The 20,196-nt window shown below is 38.0% G+C and overlaps 3 protein-coding genes across 3 annotated transcripts; 1 reads left to right on the plus strand and 2 right to left on the minus strand.

Moving 5' to 3' along the window:
* Positions 1–633: 633 nt before the first annotated feature.
* Positions 634–2,671, minus strand: LOC120012017 (60S ribosomal protein L31-like). Its single transcript, XM_038863239.1, has 2 exons — positions 2,484–2,671; positions 634–1,082 (listed from the first exon to the last, which is right to left on the minus strand). The coding sequence occupies exons 1-2, from the start codon at positions 2,567–2,569 to the stop codon at positions 800–802; spliced, it is 369 nt and encodes a 122-aa protein (XP_038719167.1). The 5' UTR covers positions 2,570–2,671; the 3' UTR covers positions 634–799.
* Positions 2,672–4,482: 1,811 nt separating this feature from the next.
* On the minus strand, positions 4,483–5,581 carry LOC120011839 (zinc finger A20 and AN1 domain-containing stress-associated protein 5-like). Its single transcript, XM_038862972.1, has one exon. The coding sequence runs from the start codon at positions 5,368–5,370 to the stop codon at positions 4,843–4,845; it is 528 nt and encodes a 175-aa protein (XP_038718900.1). The 5' UTR covers positions 5,371–5,581; the 3' UTR covers positions 4,483–4,842.
* A 2,615-nt stretch (positions 5,582–8,196) lies between these two features.
* On the plus strand, positions 8,197–9,824 carry LOC120012627. Its single transcript, XM_038864062.1, has 3 exons — positions 8,197–8,406; positions 8,687–9,525; positions 9,699–9,824. The coding sequence occupies exons 1-3, from the start codon at positions 8,358–8,360 to the stop codon at positions 9,822–9,824; spliced, it is 1,014 nt and encodes a 337-aa protein (XP_038719990.1). The 5' UTR covers positions 8,197–8,357.
* The last annotated feature ends 10,372 nt before the right edge of the window (positions 9,825–20,196 follow it).

The following is a 20,196-nucleotide window of genomic DNA, read 5'->3' on the forward strand; positions in this document are numbered from 1 at the left end:
TCTAGATTTATTAAATAAAAAATGATGACTTGGAGAGAACATATTACAGAGATCTTAGAGATGCTGGGGAATTTGTTCCAAGATTCCAGTCCATTATATTGACAAGAACTAACTGTCTAGATTCGCATCCCATTCACCAATAAAAGAAATGTTATCTTGTTCCAAAAACATCTTTAAATATATGCCCAAACCCATTCATCAAAGCAATTAAAATCAATTTGACGATCAATTCAGTTTCTACAACTTTACGATGGGTTCGGTTTCTACAACACCCCTAGGTGCTACTGCCTACAGCCTACTGCTGTTGTAGAAGAATAAGCCATAATGATCACAATTGATTTTAGTTTTTGATTACTGGAAGAGTAAAGAGGGCTAGAGCAGAATGAATTGCATATCAAAAGTAGGAGTGCAGAGTGCAAAGAAATCAAACATTGACAGTAAAAACCTGCTTCCAGGAGAAGGTTGCCATCACTTGCATATTCTCAATCAAAATGTATCACATTTTATGTAAAATGCAATTAGTTTAGAACAAGCTAATATTTTGTAAACAAAACTAGTATTACTGGTCTCCACCGACCGAACTCAGTGCATTTGTACCAAGATGAGTATTAAAGATCAGTAAAGAGAGAAATATGACAAGTTAAATGATGCAAAACAGAGGGATGCAATATTAATTTCAGTGCAGGATTGTTCAAAAGAGAATTCAACCAAAACACCTTCATCTGATAGAATATATTAGCCAAAATTGGATGTTCCATAGACAAACCACTTCACTCTTATCCTAAAATGCAGAATGCTTTCAGTCTTCTTCTTCCTCAACAACCTTGGTGCCCAAACCCTTTAACCCCTCTGGAGGGATCTCAGCAACAGTCACCAGTGAGTAAAACTCCTCCTTGGCATCTTCTTCATCGTTCCTCTTTCGAGCAACGCAAACACGAACTCTTCTAGGTACGCTCCTGATACCACGGCTCCAAATATGCTTGTTTAACTTGACATCCACTCTAATGTCAGTTGTCCCCATGGCCTTCTGCGCGAACTTTCTGATTTCCTTTATGGCCTTAGGAGCCTTCTTCTTGAAAGTACTGCACAATTTAAATCATGAGAATAAATGTCAAGAATAGTTTCCACATGGAAGAACAAATATCCGTAGAACACAAATGCTGAAGTAAGGGCAATCACTTAAATCATAGGGGAAACTATAGGAAAAAAAAAACTGATTTTTTGGAGTCACATCAACATGTTCTTACAATTTCTCAAGGAAACACAACATTCAGGATTACAAATGACAACATTCATCTGTTACAACTCGAACATGATTTCGTCACTTAACACTTGCATTGCAATCATTAGCTGTGAGCCATAGAAGGTAGAATATTTGTATGTCCGATGCCAAAATCATCATGATAAGAACAACAATATTGTCAACAAATAATCTGAAAAACTTCTGTCAACAAGACACTGGAAAGACCTCAAAAGTGGAATAATAAAACATAATGAAGTATCAATAACTCCCGTCACAATGCATCAGCGTCAAAATAGTAACATCTCGCTCCTTGGTTAAGCTTACTCACAGATACAACAGACCAATTATTATCGTTCAGGTACTTCTGAATTCTGATTCACAAATGCTTCAGTTAAGGTTAATGTTTGACAGCATCTACGTACATAAAAATACCTAACAGGTGTCTAAAGATGGCAGGTTGTACTAATACCCTATCCAATCCATCTGGAAATCCTGGATTTGACAAGCTTTGGGCGGCTTAGGATATCATTCTGAAAAATCTCATTGCATTTTTCAAACGACACATAAAATAATCAGTAAAACACAAACTAGGATACACAGCATGCAATTCTTAATCTGAAACATATTCTAAATGAGCCTTGACAACGATCAACACTCTAGTCACTTACTGCAGATGTCTCACGAAAATATTCAACCTTGTAGAAATTTGAACACCACCAATCTACAATCATGCCTCCACGGCTAAGTTAAACCAAAACATGTAGTCACAAACTTCAGCTCACTCGGGTTCCCCGAGAAACAAATTTCTAATCAAAACCACTATCAGATACAAGTAATACCCTTGACAACATATTCATCCCATTAAAATGTCCCATTAATATCCCCGAATTTACCACCGACAAAATGGTTAGTCCCAAGCACTCAATACAGATTCATCAACCAGAAAATAATTAGAGCATACCCACAAACTTCTCCTGAAATATGAAATACTAGATCAATTCTATCAAATACAAATCAGCAAAAATACACAGAAACTGAGAGAACAGCCAAGTAAATCGAACAAAATAAGATACATCTAACAAGCTCACGGACCAACTCCTGAAATATGAATACTTAACACAATACAGTCGACTCCAAATGGATCAGACCTTAACCATCAAAAATTTCCTGAAAACTTAGTTCACAAGCAAACTTATAACTGCAATCACATAGAAGGAGAGGAATAGAGGGTTTGGGTTACCATCCGTGCAAGCGTTTGTGGAGGTTGATGGTGTACTCGCGAGTAACAACCTCTTCCTTTCTTCCTTTGCTTCCCTTCTCCACCATTTTCGCAGCTCACTGCAGTTCCTTCCCGCTCCGCCGGAAGTCGAGATTCCTCTACCTCTATGGTTGCTAAAAGAAAGAAACCCTAATTCTCACTGCTTATACCCATACTTGGCTACAGTTACATAAATACCCTCTCGGTTGGCCTGACGAAAATCAAAAGAGGTGGACATGGGCCGGTTGGCCTGACGAGCCCGGACTGTCTAGCCCAAAAAAATCTGGCCAAATCTAGGCCCGACTTAAATTTCGGGGCGCCCTTGGGATTTAGATTTAACTCGGCCCGGCCCAATATATATATTATTATACGTAATATGGTGTATTTGTATTTTATACTTATTTATCGGTAGTTTATTTTTAAATTTTAGATTTGTATTTTATAAAGTAATATATAAAACTTTATACTTACCCTTATTTTAATGATTATTTATAGGTTTCTTAGAGTTTTAGTGTTTTAGCTTAAAATATGTATTTAATAAGCACTATTTTTTATATGCTTTTTAATTATAATTTATGTGTTTTGATGGACACATCCTCCCCCACATATTAGGATTAATTTATTGATATATCCCGTATAAAATGTGATCGTCTTCCACAACATTGTAAAGCATAGTGGCAATGGAGGATGAGGTGTCCAATTTCAGTTGTGAATAAAATAATAATATAAAGTTGGTCACGACAGGGAAGATAATGTCAATGAAATGGCCTTATACGGCAAGAGAATCATCTTCATGTTGGAATTACAAGTTGGTAAATCAATTCCAATAAAATAAGCCACTGCATAATTAATAGATTGAAAGGTCTCTCTCTGTGTGTGTATATATATATATATATGATCCTTCTAAATGTCTGAACAACATTTATCCCAACTCATCCCAATCCTATGTGATATTCCACATCAATATTTGTCTCTATAAACATTCACTCTCTCACTCTTCTCTTTCCCCTTTTTCCCTCCTCTCTCCTTTTCACCCCCACCCACTCACGAGACAGCTATCACCATCATTATTGTTATGCTGTCCGACTATCGATTGGAGCTGTAAATCCACCTAACAAAAATAGCCGACCACAATAGTTATTTTCCGACCTTCCACAATAAAAAATTGGGCGGGTTTCACGTTTAAAAAAAAGAAAGCTAGTGTCCAAAAAAATGGATAGATTCCTTCCACTGCGTCCAAAGAGGAGAAAAAGAAAAGATGAAATCCATGGGCTAGATAGACACCAATATGATTGACTATGATAATAATGAAAAAGTAGCAATGGAGACCCAAAAGGAAATTAAAAGAATTTCTAGTTTCATTTTTCAATTTACTTCAAGGCTAAATAAAATAAACTCATTCAACAAACACAAAATGGGCATCTATCTGTCTGGGCCCAAACACATCTCTGTTCTCTGACAACTTTTCAATACCACATATATCATGCCTTTTATTATTATTTTTTATTATTATCAATCAATTCTAAGACTAATAAATGACATAAAATGTTTGAAAATTTTTATTTGTACACCGTTTTAAACCACTAAATTTACCCCACCTACTCCAGCCTTAAAAATTTTCTAAATTTACACCAAAAATTTAATGATTAGTCAAAAATATCATTTACTTGCAAAATATGAAATCAAAATTCCTTCTTTATAAGTTGTTGTCTTCAATTTTGCAGGGATTCCTTTTTTACACCCAAATTCAACCCATGTTGAGATTTTGATCTACTCAAAGACGAAATGTTATTCCCCAAATGATTCTCCCAAGAATCGGGACCGTTGAGACAGATTCAGGCCTGCCTCTCAACATGAGACGTATTGATTATTGATAACACAATAAGGATAATTATGTTGATTTATTTTTATTTAAGAACATAATAAACATTTGATCCATGAATATAGATGTAAATAAAAAAATTCGAAAAATGGTGTAAACTTGTGGAAAGAAAGTTTCTCAAAATGTTTTAGCTTTGCTTATAATTTACATACATTTCTGAAAATTACAATAATAATTTTAATTCTAATTAATGATCTAGTTTAACAAACGAAAGCCAAAAACCACAATACTCTATTTTCCTAGCAGATGAAATTTTGAAAAATTATGGATCAATTGCACAACAAGAACAATCGGAGAGATTTTGATCTTCGATGAATAGCAAACCATGTTAGATTTCATATTTTTATCTCTCCAAATCGATCTCTCTTCTTCTTCTTCTTTGGTCCTCACTCTGCGGAATCTCTAACTTGTATTCCGTCGACCAGCGACGGATGGCTTTTGAATTTTTCACTAAACCACTCAGACCCGGACAATCTTCGCGGCCTTGACGACCGGATTCTCTCTCGCGATCGTCTCCCGACCAGCTGCCTTGTAATCGTAGCTGCAATCGTGTCGGTCGGAGTACCGGTGTTCCCAACAGAAGAGCTCCCCGCATCGGCACCGAAAGCCGGTCAGACCGACTCTCCTGCGGCAACCAGAGCACCGGTTCACCACTCTCTTGTCCATCTCCTTCTCCGTCGCCACACCAGATTCCGCCCGATCAGGAGTCCGCCTGCCCATTACCTCCAGGGACGGATCCGGTTGCCTCGCCGCTCGTTTCGGGCTGGATCTCGGGCTCAGCTCGCCTGATGAAGAGAATTTCAATACTCCACCTCCGGACACAGTGGACGCGCTGCTGTTGGTGGTGCTTGCCGTGGTCGTGTTAAGACATTTCTGGCACATGTTATTGGTAGCCGGATTGCCGGTAACTCCACAATTATTGACGCAAAGCGTCAAGGTTTCAGGTACTTTGAATTCCGTCTCTTCTTTCTCCGTCTTTTGTGCCATGATTTCTCAACTGAATTTCCTCAAACCGATCTCTAACAAAAGCTTTGAAAGATCGATTCGTGTTCTGTGTTTTTAGAGAGAGTAGGAGATAAGAGCTAGAGGGGGGCTTTGGGGACAAGATGATGAGGGAGAGAGAGAGGGGATTTGAAGCGATTGAGAGGTCGGTAATGGCGATGGAATGTGGACCTCATAGCGGCCCACATTACTTAGACAGAGAGGGGATTTGTGTTCTGACGCGTTAAATCGTCATTATCGAGAAAGTATACAGTATGGCTCGCTTATTTTTGGTTACGGTGTTACCCATATTGTCTCCTCTTTTACTCGTTTCGTTTCGCTGGCCGAGGCCCTACACGTGAATGTAGAGTAGGATGGGCCTTGCGGGGCCCTGAATCTCGACCCAGTCTCCGTCGCTCCGAATGTCAAGGTAAAGTGGATCTGGCCTAGCACGGCCTATGAACCCAGGGATGTAGCCATGGGCAGGACTCACATGCCCCGGCCCGAATTGGAATTACACCTCTAGTTGTCAGACTACATGTATAGTCAATCGGGGCAATGACCAATAAAGACATAACCGAGAAAATTTTTGTGGTGGTGGTCTATCACTCCCTTACATAATATAAATGTGGACACCATACACTATTTACTCTCTCTTTGGAGGGTTGTAGGTCCGAGGTTATGAAATTGTCATCTACTTGTCCGACATACATAATTTACAGAATATTGTGTGGGCCATGACTTTATACTATGCACTGTCACGGTTCAAATTAGAATTGTCTTATTTTGTTTCACGGAAAATAGAGTATTGGAAAATGATATTTACCTTTTTCAGCTTTTGTATGATGGAAATTAAGAAGATTAAGGAAAAAAACTACAAATCATTATGAAGAAATCACTCTAATTTAAGGAAAACAACATCCAATTTTAAAGAGGGTATGTCATTTTCCAATCCTCCTTCTCAGCTCTATCCATCACTGCACATGACTGCAATCTTATGTGCTTGTAATTAATATGTCTGATGTAATTTTTTTGTTTACTGATTCTGGAAGTACTTTTAGGGTGTGTAGCTCTGTATCCATGATGTTGTAGCGATTCGTTTGTTTATTTTAAATTGACATTTTCCACCAAATAAACATCGAAAAATATTAGCAACTTTTTTATTCAAACACTAGAAATTAGCTTTTTTTTCATGATAAGTTTTTCATTTTTCATGAGAAAGTTGATTTTCATCGAAACAAACAGATCATAAATAAGAAAAAAAGAGTCCAGCCTTTTTGGGCCAAGATGGACCGAGCCTTCCTTTAACGGGCCGGAACCAGAATTTGCTAACCTAGCACAACCCTTATGAGACGAGCGGGCTTAGTCGGCCCATTACCATCTCTGGGTTTACCAGTGTGACTTAATTACGAATAAAACTTCGAAGAATCAAAGCTTGTTCATTTGGACTATGAAGGATGAAGGATTAAAGCTGGAAGCCATTACTGTCGGTGCTAGAAATGTAGGGATTTGGTTCAATTATTTCTTGCAGTGTGAGCCCATGAAGGTTCAAAAGTGACATGGTTCATATTCCAGCTATATATATATATATATATATATATTCTGCTTTAGATGTGTCGGATCGGATTCTTAGTTTTTACTATGCTACATTCATAAATGACAATTTAAGAAAATCAGCCAAAAACCAAACCAAACCAATATATCATATGATCACAGATACATTTATATATGTATGTATATAAGACTAATAAGAGTGTAAAATACACAGATAATGGGAGACAAATCGGATATAACAAATCAAGATCTCTCTTTTACTATTACACTACGAATAAAATGAATAATAGACATATCTAACAAAAACCCAACATCAAATCAATAGTGATAATAATAAATAATCAAAACCCATCAATCCAAATAATAAGCATCATCAGATCAGATCTAGTGCTTGAACAGAGCAAGCAGAGACAAAACTAGAGAAGAACATATCACAGCACCAGACGTCCCAAGATAGTAACCTGCTCCCTTGTCCATAGACGGAGCAGGAGCAGGCGCCAAGTCGAATTCCTGAGCAGAAACAGCAGCTGCAAATATCGCTGTACGCACCAAATTCCTCAGTATAAATTAAATACACTTAGAATTTGATACAAATTACAAATATTTAAATCAAAGTGGATTTGATCTCTTCTTTTGACGTATTCCACACGAATACGGAATCCTCTGATTTTAGTTGAGTGCTTCAAACAAATTCTACGAATTTGTAATAAAATCCAGTTGGATTTGAGTGTTGGACTTGAATTTAGGATTTGATTGTCGGACTTGAGACTTGATGAAATTCTAAGAATTCTGGATTTAGAGAACTTGAATTTCACTTCCGAGACTTGACTTAGACTTGAGACTTTTAGACTTGAGACTTGAAGGAATTCTAAGAATTCCGGATTTAAAGAACTTGGACTTTTCACTTCCGAGACTTGACTTGGATTTGAGACTTGAAGGAATTCTAAGAATTCCGGATTTAGAGAAGAAATTTGAGAGAGTCTTTAGATAGTTTCTCTCTACTCCTCTTCTTTTTTTTTTTTTTTTTCCAAATGAGCTTGGTATTTATAGGCAAAGGGAGAAGTGGAATTTACTTATGTACCCTTGGCCTTAACCCTTGACATTAAGGGTATTGTAGAGAAATCATTTAATCAATGATTATCCCTTTAATTTTATTTTATTTGAATTTGATTTGATTTGTATTTATCTTAGATTTTATCCATTTAACAATATTTTGGGCTTCATAAATTATTTTAATTTAGAGCCCACTATTTAATTGGGCTGCAAATTTTTTTGTGTCTACAAATGCCCCCTCAAGACTTAAGTTATCAAAGACTAGATAATTTAAGTCTTGAATTATCTAATAAAATTTGCTTTATATAATCACAATTTGATTTGTATTTGATAACTTATAACTAATCTCACTTGATATAGGAGAGTTAGACTTATATAAAGCCAACATGTGCTATAGAGTTTGTATACTCACTCTTTCAACATCACGCATAAAAGGTGAGACAACTTTAGTTTTTTTTTTTTCATCACCCAGCCGTGATTATTTTTAGAAATTTTCATCTCATATATATATATATGATATATATATATGTTTTGTTTTTAAAGCAACCAACCTTGACTTTCATGGCTGTGATGTTGCATGGCGCCTACGCCATAACTATACCTATACATATACACACATGTGCATATGTATTCTTTCTTCGGCAGCTGAAATTTATTTATTTTTTTCCTTCTTTCGGAAGCTGATTTTTTTTTTTTTTTTTATTTTTTAATTTAGATATGGCCTCCCGCAAACCGTGTTCAGCCCCGAAGACGGATTCTGAGAGTAGCTCAAACTCGAATCCACAATGGATTACAGAATCTAGTAATCCCAAATTTAAAGGGAAAACAATTCGTTTTCCGATGGCTTTTGTTGGACTTCACTCTTCTACAGGCATGCAGGGTCATCTTAAATTTCACGTCAATAGTGCAATGACTGGCCGTTTTGCTATCCCCGGTGTCAATCGATTTCAAGGTTTGGATATGTCTTTAATTAGCAGATCCAAGGAATTGGCATCCACGGATGCCCGTCGTCTTGGCCTACCTTACTTGTGTATTGCACCACATCATAATGAGGATGACTTCATCCCACGACCTTTGATTGCCGAGAATATTGGGAACAAATTTATTAGATGGGGGACATCTTTGAATCCCAGAGGAGAGATTTCATATCTAAATGGCTTTTGGGAGTGGTCCAGACGGGTTGCTGGACTCCTTAAGGATAGAGGCTTGGAAGATTTATCATTAGCAGTCCAAGCAGCAACGATGGAATATCATCGTCCCCCTTCAGCATATCGGGCTTTATGTGAGGTATGGTGTCCTGAAACCAGTACCTTTGTGACGAGGCATGGAGAAATTGGCATTTCTCTTTGGGAAATGCGAGATATTTCCGGATTGTCTATACTTGGTGATTATTATGAAGAGGTTATTCCGAGTTTTAGGGAACTCACTGATGGAAAATCTCTTCCAGATTCTTGTCTTCATCTCTTTAAGGCTTTTCAACATATAGCCGGAGAAAAGGTTATTGATCGAATCAAGCATGCAGATTGGCTTCTTTGGAAGATCTTATTTCTGCTCGTATGCTTATTGTTCCAGACTTGACCAAGGAACTTTGCAAGATAGAAGCAGAACAAAAGGAAGTTAGACTTGAAATTTCTCGTCTAGAGAAGCGAGATAATGTTTTGTCATCCCAACTTGACTCCATTGATGAGAAAATGAAGAAAGAAAGTGATGACCTTAATCAATTGAAGGAATCACATTCAAAGCTAGAGAAGCTCCAAGTTAAGGATGCCACTACAACTAAGTCGATTGCTAAACGGAAGGCAACTTTGGAAGATGGATTCCGTGGGCTAGCGAATTGGATCAAGAAGAATTAGACTTCTTTATTTATTTATTCTTTGTCATTTCGATTAGTTTTTTTTTTTTTTTTTTTATTTTTTATGTAATGAACATTCATATCAATGAATTCATTTGCTCCTTTTTTAATGCTACAACTTGGCGCACCATCAAGTATGCACATATAAGCATCAAAGGTATTCTCATTAAAGAAAGGAACCTTAAATCATAACATGAATGTACATCTTACATGCTTTGATTTTGTCTTTTCGAAATGACAATACAAAGAAATTTTTTTCTTTGAATTTGACTGAACTTGAAAATAAAAGACAAAGTCTTCTATTTTTATTTGGATTTGAACTAAAAGACAAAGTCTTTTTTTTTTATTTGATTTGACTGAACTTGGAATTTCCCAAGCTGCCTACGTACTCCTTTTGAGGAGATCAAGTCAAACGTAGTTCCAAGGAAATTTTTTTTTTAACTCTTATTTTTGCCTAGACCGCCCTTTCGGGTTTTCAATCTAGCGAGTTTTTTTTTTTTTTGATGCCATTCATAGTTTATACTCATATGGGCAAGGAGTATTACAATTTAATTCTAAGCGTAAAAACGCTTCAAGAATTTTCCATTGATAGGTCCGATCCGTAGACCGTCCTTGTCGATAATTTTATAAGCACCATTTGTGTAGACTTCTGTGACTACATATGGTCCATCCCATTTGGGTAGGAACTTGCCCCCAGTCCGTCGAGTGATCACAATCGGCCTCCTTATAGCTAAGACCAAGTCTCCTATTTGAAATGATCGAGGATGTACTTTTTTATTGAAAGCTCTGGACATACGAGCTTGATAGCATTCCAGTCGCTTTTGAGCTTCCAATCTTCTTTCGTCTAAGGACTCAAGTTCTTCCAACCTTAATTGAGCATTTTGCTCTGTAGTAAGGCCTTCTTGGATAGCAATCCTGAGAGACGGAATTTGACATTCCAGTGGTATTACTGCTTCAACGCCATAAACCAAAGAATATGGTGTGGCTTGTGTTGGTGTTCGATAAGTTATTCGGTAGGCCCACAAAGCTTCTCCTACCCTTTCATGCCAATCCCTCTTTGACTTGGAGACAACTTTCTTTAGCAAAGTGCAGAGAGTTTTGTTAAAGGCTTCTGCAAGTCCATTTGCTGCTGCGTTGTACATGGAGGAATTGTGTTGGACAAAATGAAACTTTTGACAAAGTTTGTCCATTAGATTGTTATAGAATGGTTTCCCATTATCAGTAATGATATATCGGGGAACTCCATATCTATAAATGATTTGACCTTGGATGAAATTGACAACAGTCTCTTTTTTAACTTCTTTTAATGGAAGTGCTTCCGCCCATCTTGAGAAATAATATGTAGCTGCCAAGATATACAAATGGCCAGCAGATGATTTTGGAGTTATGGGTCCTACAACATCCAAACCCCAGGCATCAAAAGGCCATGAAGCAACAGTCGGATGTAACGGTTCCGGTGGTTGGTGTATAAAGTTCGCATGAACTTGACAAGCTTCACATCTTTTAGCATATTCCATGGAATCTTTCACCATGGTTGACCAATAATATCCCATCCTTTTTATCCGAAAGTGAAGTTTTGGTCCGGACTGATGAACACCACATATCCCGGAATGAGCTTCTTCCAATACTTGATTCGCTTCTTCTTTGCTTAGGCATCGAAGAAATACACCATCAAAAGAACGCCGATAAAGCGTATCTTTGTAGTATATGAATCTAGAGGCACGTCGCCGAATTTCCGTTTTATGGCGATGATCACTTGGTAACTTTCCATATTTAAGAAAGTCAATGATTGGTTGCCTCCAATCCTCATTTTCAGTTGTATCACCTGAGATATTATGAACTTCTGTTTCATCTTCAGGTGTCCATGATGGAATTACCCATTTTTGAGAAATGGACATAATCGCGATATCTTTATCGGAGTTAGCCAATACAATAGCTAAGTTAGCCAATGCATCTGCTTGTCGATTTTCATTCCTTGGGACATGAATAATATTAACCATGTCAAATTTTTCCAAGAGCTTTGCCGCATGCTTCTGGTAAGGAATTAAATTGATCTTCCGGACTTCATATTTTGATAAAAGTTGATTAATAACCAACTTAGAATCTCCGAAAATTTCGAGTTGTCCGAGCTGCATCTCTAAAGCCATTTCCAAGCCAATTATCAAGGCTTGGTATTCCGCCACATTGTTGGAACACATCTCCATCAATGTGAAGGAGAAAGGCATGACTTCATTTTGAGGGGTAACAAAAACTACCCCAGCTCCTGCACCATATTTTCGTGCAGCACCATCAAAGAATAATTTCCATGATGGTATTACATCAGTGAAAAAGACTTCTTCATCCGGGAATTCTTCTGGAAGCTCCCACTCTGCTGGAATCGGATGGTCCGCTAGGAAATCCGCTAAAGCTTGTCCTTTTATAGCCTTTTGAGGTACAAAAGTAATATCAAACTCTGATAGAAGAAGTGCCCACTTTGCTAATCTTCCAGATAAGACTGGTCTTGACATGATGAATTTAAGTGGATCCGCCTTTGAGATCAAATGAATAACATGTGCAAGCATATAATGTCTTAGCTTTTTTGTTGCAAAGACTAATGCTAGGCACACTTTTTCAATTGGTGAATAATTTAGCTCCGCACCTACCAACGTACGACTCACGTAGTATGATGCGCTTTCCTTCCCCTCGTCATCCACTTGTCCAAGCAGTGCTCCTAATGATCGCTCTTGGGCAGCAATGTATAGGATTAATGGTCTACCTGGAATTGGTGCCTTTAATACAGGCGGATGTAGGAGGTACTCTTTGATATTATTAAAGGCATTCCGACAAGTATCATCCCATTTAAAAGAAGTGTCTTTTTTCATCAACTTATTGAATGGGTGGCATCGTCCAGCAAGGTTTGAAATAAACCTTCTAATATACGCGAGCTTCCCTTGCAAGCTTTTTAGCTCGTGTAAGTTAGTCGGTTCTGGCATTTTTAAAATGGCATCGATTTTTGTTCGATCAATTTCAATACCTCGATGCCTTACGATGAAGCCAAGAAATTTTCCAGAAGTGACACCAAAGGCGCACTTGAGAGGATTCATCTTTAATTGAAATCGACGAAGTCTTTCAAAGATAACCCGTAAATCATCTAAATGATTTTTTCGGTTTTTGGTCTTTACGACTAAGTCGTCCACATAACATTCCACCTTTTTATGCAATATATCATCAAAGATCTTCTGCATGGCACGTTGATATGTGGCTCCGGCATTCTTCAATCCAAAAGGCATAACTTTGTAACAATATATTCCTTTTGGAGTACGGAATGCAGTGAATTCCTCATCCTTTGGGTTCATCCGAATTTGATTGTATCCAGACGAACCATCCATGAAGGATAACACTTTGTGTCCGGTAGTTGCATGAACCATTAGCTCCGTGATGGGCAATGGAAAATCATCCTTTGGACATGCTTTATTTAAATCTCGGAAGTCAACACAGACCCGTAATTGCCCATTTTTCTTCATCACTGGGACAATATTGGCAATCCATGTCGGGTATTTAACTTCTCGAATGAATCCAGCTTCAATAAGTTTATTGACTTCATTTTCAATTTTCGGGACTAATTCCGGTCGGAATCGTCTTTGAGCTTGTTTTATGGGACGTACTCCATGTTTGATAGACAAGTGATGGACAACAATCTTTGGATCTAGTCCTGGCATTTCTTTGTAAGTCCATGCAAAGACATCCATATATTCTTGCAAAAGCTGGATGTATTTTGTTTCTTCTTTTGGACTTAGAAGTGCGCTTACAAATGTTGGCCTTGGATCAGCTTCAGTTCCTAGATTGATCTCCTTGAGTTCATCAACCGTAGCTTGCCCCCCATCTTCTAAGGTAGATGGTGCCGATATGGGTTCTTCATCAGAAGATGAGTCGGAACTGAATTCTTTTTCAGTCACTTCCTTAATTGTGACGTGATTGACAGAAACAATCACCTTGTTTTTACCTTTATCTTTAGCTAGAGCATTACGTCTACGACGTCTTTGTCTCATTCGTTTCTTCGGATCCTCTTTCTGGACTTTTGGCCCAAGCCTAGAAAATACAGAGACTTTTTGTACAGACTCCATTTGGTTTGATGTTGACGGATTATCACCAATCTGTTCAAATACTGAAATTCGAGTATTTTGCTTTTGTATTTGGCTCTGAGCAAGAGGCTCTACGGGCTTGTCAGCATTATACTCAAAAATCTGTATCATGATTGGATTGGCCGATGCTTTCTTTGCTCTAATTCGGATAGGGTGTGAGTCACGAGATTCATGTCCCAATCCGTGTTTTGGTTTTGGAATAGATATTCCTTGTTTATTTATCACCGGAGCTTTTCCACTAGACAGAACGGAATCAAGGTCGCCAAGTTTGCATGGCTTCCCTTTTCCGTATCCAGCGTTCTCCATGAGCTTCTTTACACGTGGATCAAACCACCCATTTGAGTGGTTTCCCAAAGTTTTAGGAAGCTCAGCTTCCTCGGCATTTTCTTGTATAGAATTTAAGTCCACAATTTTCCCAATAGAAGGAATCGGAAGGATTAGGTCTTCCTTGAGAATGTCAACATCTTTCTTTGACAACTCAATTTTTGATGATTCCTTTACAAAGGTTCTTGATAAGATGTCCTCAATTGAGTCATCTTTTACGTCATTTTTTGATTCCGGAATCAACACTGGAAGGGCTTCTTGGGGCATATCTTCCTTTTGGTAAAATTTTGCATCCGCAAAATGAGATTCTTCACTTGCGAATGGCTTTGATTCGGCTACAATGCATTTTTCCTTGCCATCTCGACTGTACTTGAAGCATTGGTGCCATGTTGAAGGAATTACTCCATTTTCATGTAAGCAAACACGTCCCAAAAGTAATTCATAGGATGTTTTGGAGTCGATTACATGAAATAAAGCTGATGATATGAAATCATCCATCTCAATCTTTAACCGGACTGTGCCAATGGCACGTTGTCCTTTTTGATTGAAACTTTGGATTGTGAGTTTGCTTTTAGAAAGCTCATTCACTGAGATTCCAATCTTTCTCATTGTATGAATCGGCATAATATTTACAGCAGATCCACAGTCAATGAGGATTCGAGATATTTTGTGTTCTCGAATAATTCCACTAACATAAAGTGGCCTGTTGTGAAGTCTCGTCCCAAGCTGTAAGTCATCGTCCGTAAAGGTAATTGTTGCCATACAATCACCGGGACTAACTTTTCTTATTTGGGAAAATATTTTCCCTTTGTATTCTTCCGGATTGAGCAGTGTTTGAACTAGCGCCAAACGAGTATCTATTGGGAGTTCAAGGACTTCCGAGATGTTCATGTCAAAGGGAATTTCTTGGAGTGAAGTAACAACTCCTTTCTTCTCAATGCTTGAGGCTTCCATCTTAGAACCATCTCTTTCTTCATGTGACTCTTTAGAGTCTATTGCACTGATCACATATCATGTCATATGTTCATCTAGAAAGTAATCTTTCGGAAAGTATTCCTTAAGAGTTACTTTCTTTCGGGGAGTTGAATGAGTGCTTTCATTCTCAACCTCAACATGTGTCTTTCTTCGATTTCTTCTTAATCGATTCTTAGGCCGAGATTTTTTATTTTCTCTCCTTCCGAGAATAGGTATTGGACTTGGAAGAGACCGGATTGGTGAAGAGTATTGTCTTTTACTTTTCACCTCTATCCAACCTTCATCTTCACTTTCAGAAGATGAATCATACATTTCTGGTGATGAATCCCACACATCCAGATCATCCGTCATGATTTCATATAACGTTGGCCTATTTGGAGCTTGTGGCCTCGGCATTCCGGGATATGCATAGACAGTGGTGGCTTCTCCATCTACAATGAACTGGACTCTTACAGCTCCTTCAGGAAGCTCAACAGTCAGTTCTATATTTGATGATTCCTCGTTAGTTATGGACGAGGGCATCGTTTGAGCTTCCATTGATATTGGAATGGGGTCAAATGACCCAAAAGCCACCATTCCGCAATTGACCTCAACATTGTCAGTAAGATCGAGATCGATCTTGTTTTCCCTATTCAACCGCATGATTATGTCTTTGAAGACAAAACATTTCTCAATCGGATGACCAATGATCCGATGATACTTGCAGTACTTAGGATTATCAGTTTGGCCAATTTCTTCCGGCCGCTTTGAAGTAGGAAGCTCTATGAGCTTCTGTTCAAGTAATTGGTCTAGAATCCCAGACACTTCGGAATCCGCAAATGGGTATTCCTTCTCTTGCATTTGTTTCAAGGTTGGTCGCTCCTTGACTTGAGTTTGATCTTTACGAGTCTTGGACTCGAATTTAGATTTAGATTTCTGTGTAGAAATCTTAACTGGGTCAGTAGTAACAGCCATGGATTCTTTAGTCCGTGAAGGCTTTGAATCCTTTTTCACTTCTTTCTTTAATTCTCGAGGGTCACTTGGCAAATGGCTTCCATGCCTTGCTATTTGGATTTCCAAGTCATGAGCTCGGATTGCAAGTTCCTCGAAGGAATGTGGCATATTAGCTTGAAGATTGTAAAGTAACCCCCAATGCATTCCTTGAACACACATATCGATGGAGGAACTTTCGCTTATACGTTCCTTGCAATTTAGGACAAGGTTCCTCCAACGTTCAATATACTCGACCACAGCTTCTTCTTTATTCTGCCTCATTCTTGCGAGTTCCGGGAGGCTAACTGTCCGTCGGGTGCTATAAAAGCGAGTTAGAAACTCGCGCTCAAGTTGATCCCAACCTTCAATAAAACCAGCTGGAAGGTCAGTATACCATTCAAATGCAGCTCCTTTTAGGGAACGCACGAATTGTTTCACCATGGAATCACCAAATGTACCCGCATTATTGCAAGTTTCGATGAAATGAGCAACATGTTGCTTTGGGTTGCCCTTCCCATCAAATTGTTGGAACTTAGGGGGTTGATAACCCCATGGCATGCGGATTTCATCAATCCGGCGACTATATGGCTTTGCATACACTAGAGATGATTGTGGGGCTCCACCATACTGAGCTCGGATGGTGTCTACGATCATGTTTTGGAGTTGATTCACAGAGAGTGAAGCAACAGATAAGTTGGTCGAATCGCGGAGAGCATTTTGTGCTGTCAAGCGATCTTGCTCTTCTTGCTTTTGTTGAGCTTTAAGAGAATTTGAACTTTCTGGAGCTTTACCTTCTCGTGAAACAAAGGTTTCACGGCTCGGTTCCGTGATTGGTCCTAAGGAATCCAATCGGTTTATGAGTGCAGCAATTTGTTTGTCCTTCTCTTCTAAGGACTTTGTCAATTGATCAATGGTGACATTCATTTGTTTCACCTGATCTTCGGAACTTGTTGCCTCGGTCATCATAACCGGCACAGGAATATCTGATTCCGACGTTGGGATGTAATTATCCCACTTCCGTGATGTGGATTCCTCATATGAAGGGTTGGAATATACATATTCCATTCCTTTTGACTTGAGAGATTTGGATTCGGATTCGGACTCCGAAGACGAGGTGTAATCAGCCCACTTCCGTGATGCCAACTTCACGGAATGAGGTTTGGACTCGGATTCATCACCCGAGGAGCTAGAATATACATATTCCGCCTCTTTTGTTTCATCTTTGATTTGAAGGGATTTGGATCTAGATTTACTCACATGAGACTTCTTTCGACCCTTTTTTGAGAATTTCTTAAGAGGAGAAAACAATTGTGATTCTCCGGCTTTAACTCGCGTACGAGTTGCGTGAGAGACGTCATCAGTGACATCAATCTCCTTTGAAGGAATCGTGGATTCCATAGTTTTGACTTAGACCGAATTTAATAAATTCAACTAAAAGAAGAGAGGAGAAGAGTGTCCCACCGAGCGTGCCAGAAATTTATACGCACCAAATTCCTCAGTATAAATTAAATACACTTAGAATTTGATACAAATTACAAATATTTAAATCAAAGTGGATTTGATCTCTTCTTTTGACGTATTCCACACGAATACGGAATCCTCTGATTTTAGTTGAGTGCTTCAAACAAATTCTACGAATTTGTAATAAAATCCAGTTGGATTTGAGTGTTGGACTTGAATTTAGGATTTGATTGTCGGACTTGAGACTTGATGAAATTCTAAGAATTCTGGATTTAGAGAACTTGAATTTCACTTCCGAGACTTGACTTAGACTTGAGACTTTTAGACTTGAGACTTGAAGGAATTCTAAGAATTCCGGATTTAAAGAACTTGGACTTTTCACTTCCGAGACTTGACTTGGATTTGAGACTTGAAGGAATTCTAAGAATTCCGGATTTAGAGAAGAAATTTGAGAGAGTCTTTAGATAGTTTCTCTCTACTCCTCTTCTTTTTTTTTTTTTTTTCCAAATGAGCTTGGTATTTATAGGCAAAGGGAGAAGTGGAATTTACTTATGTACCCTTGGCCTTAACCCTTGACATTAAGGGTATTGTAGAGAAATCATTTAATCAATGATTATCCCTTTAATTTTATTTTATTTGAATTTGATTTGATTTGTATTTATCTTAGATTTTATCCATTTAACAATATTTTGGGCTTCATAAATTATTTTAATTTAGAGCCCACTATTTAATTGGGCTGCAAATTTTTTTTGTGTCTACAATCGCCACCAAAGCGAAGAGGAAAATAGATTGAATTCTGGTTGATGATGCCATTGGGGACTTTGATCGAACAGTTGGTGTGTTTAACGATAGAGACGAAGATAGAAAGCAAAAAAGATGCGTTCGAAGAGCTCGGCGATTTAGGGTTTGGGGGTTCTGTGTTGGTGTATATATAGGTTAGAGTGAAAGCGTGTGGACCCTACAAAAACGTGGACAGCTGGACCGATGAGCGGTAAATGTGAAACGGTCAAGCACAGGGACAGGGAGGGTTCTGCACTTCTGCTTTTAAAGTCCAAGAAGAAAACGGCTCTTTTGAGGGTTAACCTACCAGCACCTATTCAAACTTTAATTACCGTGTGCCAAGTGCCAACGCAATTTGAGGGACGAGGCGCGCCAATTCTTATCTACAACTTTAATGGGAAGGAGGCTGAAATTAGTCCAGTTAATTCCATCAAATCATCACTATTCAATGCATTCATGCATTGGATTTGACAACACAACATCTCACCATTCAATGGTGTAAATTTGGTTGAATTGGTGGAATAATTCCAACCAATCTTTTTCCAATTTTAATTAGAATTTTCTCCAAAAATCATTTTAAAATTATATATTTTTTTAAAAATCTGGTAATAGAATTTAGATGTTAATATTAATATTTAGAATTTATGTTTTATTGTTTAGGATTTAAATTTAGAATGAAAAATGGGTGGTTGCCTGAGAAAGTTATTTTCAGTGCGATAATTTTTAGCGTAAACGAAAAGTCACGAATTCAAGTCTCATGTGTATTTTCATTATCACAATTTGCATGATAGACCCTTGCTCAGTTTAGCGTGTGGGAACACCACCCTGTCTTATCTTTCCCCACTGAATCTCGGTTCAAGTCTTAACTGATCCATGAAGGTTGCATGGTGTTTCATATTTAATTTTCTTAACGTCAAAGGTTTTAAAAAATTTTTGTTTGGCACCGTCAAAGAAGTAGTTTTAACTTCTAAACCAAAAAACAAGCCACGTGACAACAAACAAAGATTGTTCGGTTTCCATCTACTTGCTGGACTTGAATTGTTCTCACCCGTCAACCTTTAACAGCTCATCTTCATATTGAATCACCACCATACACAAAAGCCCTATAAATTCCTCAAACCTTTCCAGTTTCCTGTATAACAAATTGACACACCATTACTAAACTCTCCAGATTTCTTTGATTTACATAGACTATTCTTCAAACATTCATCACAAAAACAATGGCACAATTGAGCATAATCAAGGCTTCATTTGCCATGATCATCATGCTCTTTGTTGTGGCAACTGTTTCTGCTCAAGATTCGGAAATGGCGCCGGCACCGGAACCATCCATGGATAAAGGAGCTGCATACTCTCTGGGTATTTCTGGGCCTGCCATCTTCTCTTCACTGCTCTTGACCCTTTTTGGGATTTTAAGAGGGTAGAGCTTCTGTGTTGAATTTTGGTCATTGGTTTTTGATGGGTACATTGAGTTTGGTGATTTAATTATTATGGCATTTTATGTTTGTATACACTATACATGTGATTGCTTATTCATTTGCTTGGATATAGAATTCAATAAAGAACAGCTTATACAAATTATGATTTAAGAAATCACCAGTCAATTCCTTCAAATAAAAATTTTACATTTTTCTTCCTCTATGCCAAAATAGAATCTACAGACACAAGATTGAGAAGACTTTCCCTAAACCTTTCCTTGGAAGTGATACTCTACCATGATCCTGTTGTTCAATCAAAGCA

Source organism: Tripterygium wilfordii, chromosome 13 (assembly GCF_013401445.1).
Source record: "Tripterygium wilfordii isolate XIE 37 chromosome 13, ASM1340144v1, whole genome shotgun sequence".
Lineage (NCBI taxonomy): Eukaryota > Viridiplantae > Streptophyta > Magnoliopsida > Celastrales > Celastraceae > Tripterygium > Tripterygium wilfordii.

What these genes read in the sequence shown, in the direction of transcription:
- LOC120012627 (XM_038864062.1), top strand. Translation starts at nt 8,358, where the DNA reads ATGTGCTATAGAGTTTGTATACTCACTCTTTCAACATCACGCATAAAA. An exon ending in TTCAACATCACGCATAAAAG is followed by an intron (nt 8,407 to 8,686) that starts GTGAGACAACTT and finishes TTTTTAATTTAG; the next exon opens with ATATGGCCTCCCGCAAACCG. An exon ending in GGAAGATCTTATTTCTGCTC is followed by an intron (nt 9,526 to 9,698) that starts GTATGCTTATTG and finishes AATCAATTGAAG; the next exon opens with GAATCACATTCAAAGCTAGA.
- LOC120011839 (XM_038862972.1), bottom strand. Translation starts at nt 5,370, where the DNA reads ATGGCACAAAAGACGGAGAAAGAAGAGACGGAATTCAAAGTACCTGAA.
- LOC120012017 (XM_038863239.1), bottom strand. Translation starts at nt 2,569, where the DNA reads ATGGTGGAGAAGGGAAGCAAAGGAAGAAAGGAAGAGGTTGTTACTCGC. An exon ending in CACAAACGCTTGCACGGATG is followed by an intron (nt 1,083 to 2,483) that starts GTAACCCAAACC and finishes TAAATTGTGCAG; the next exon opens with TACTTTCAAGAAGAAGGCTC.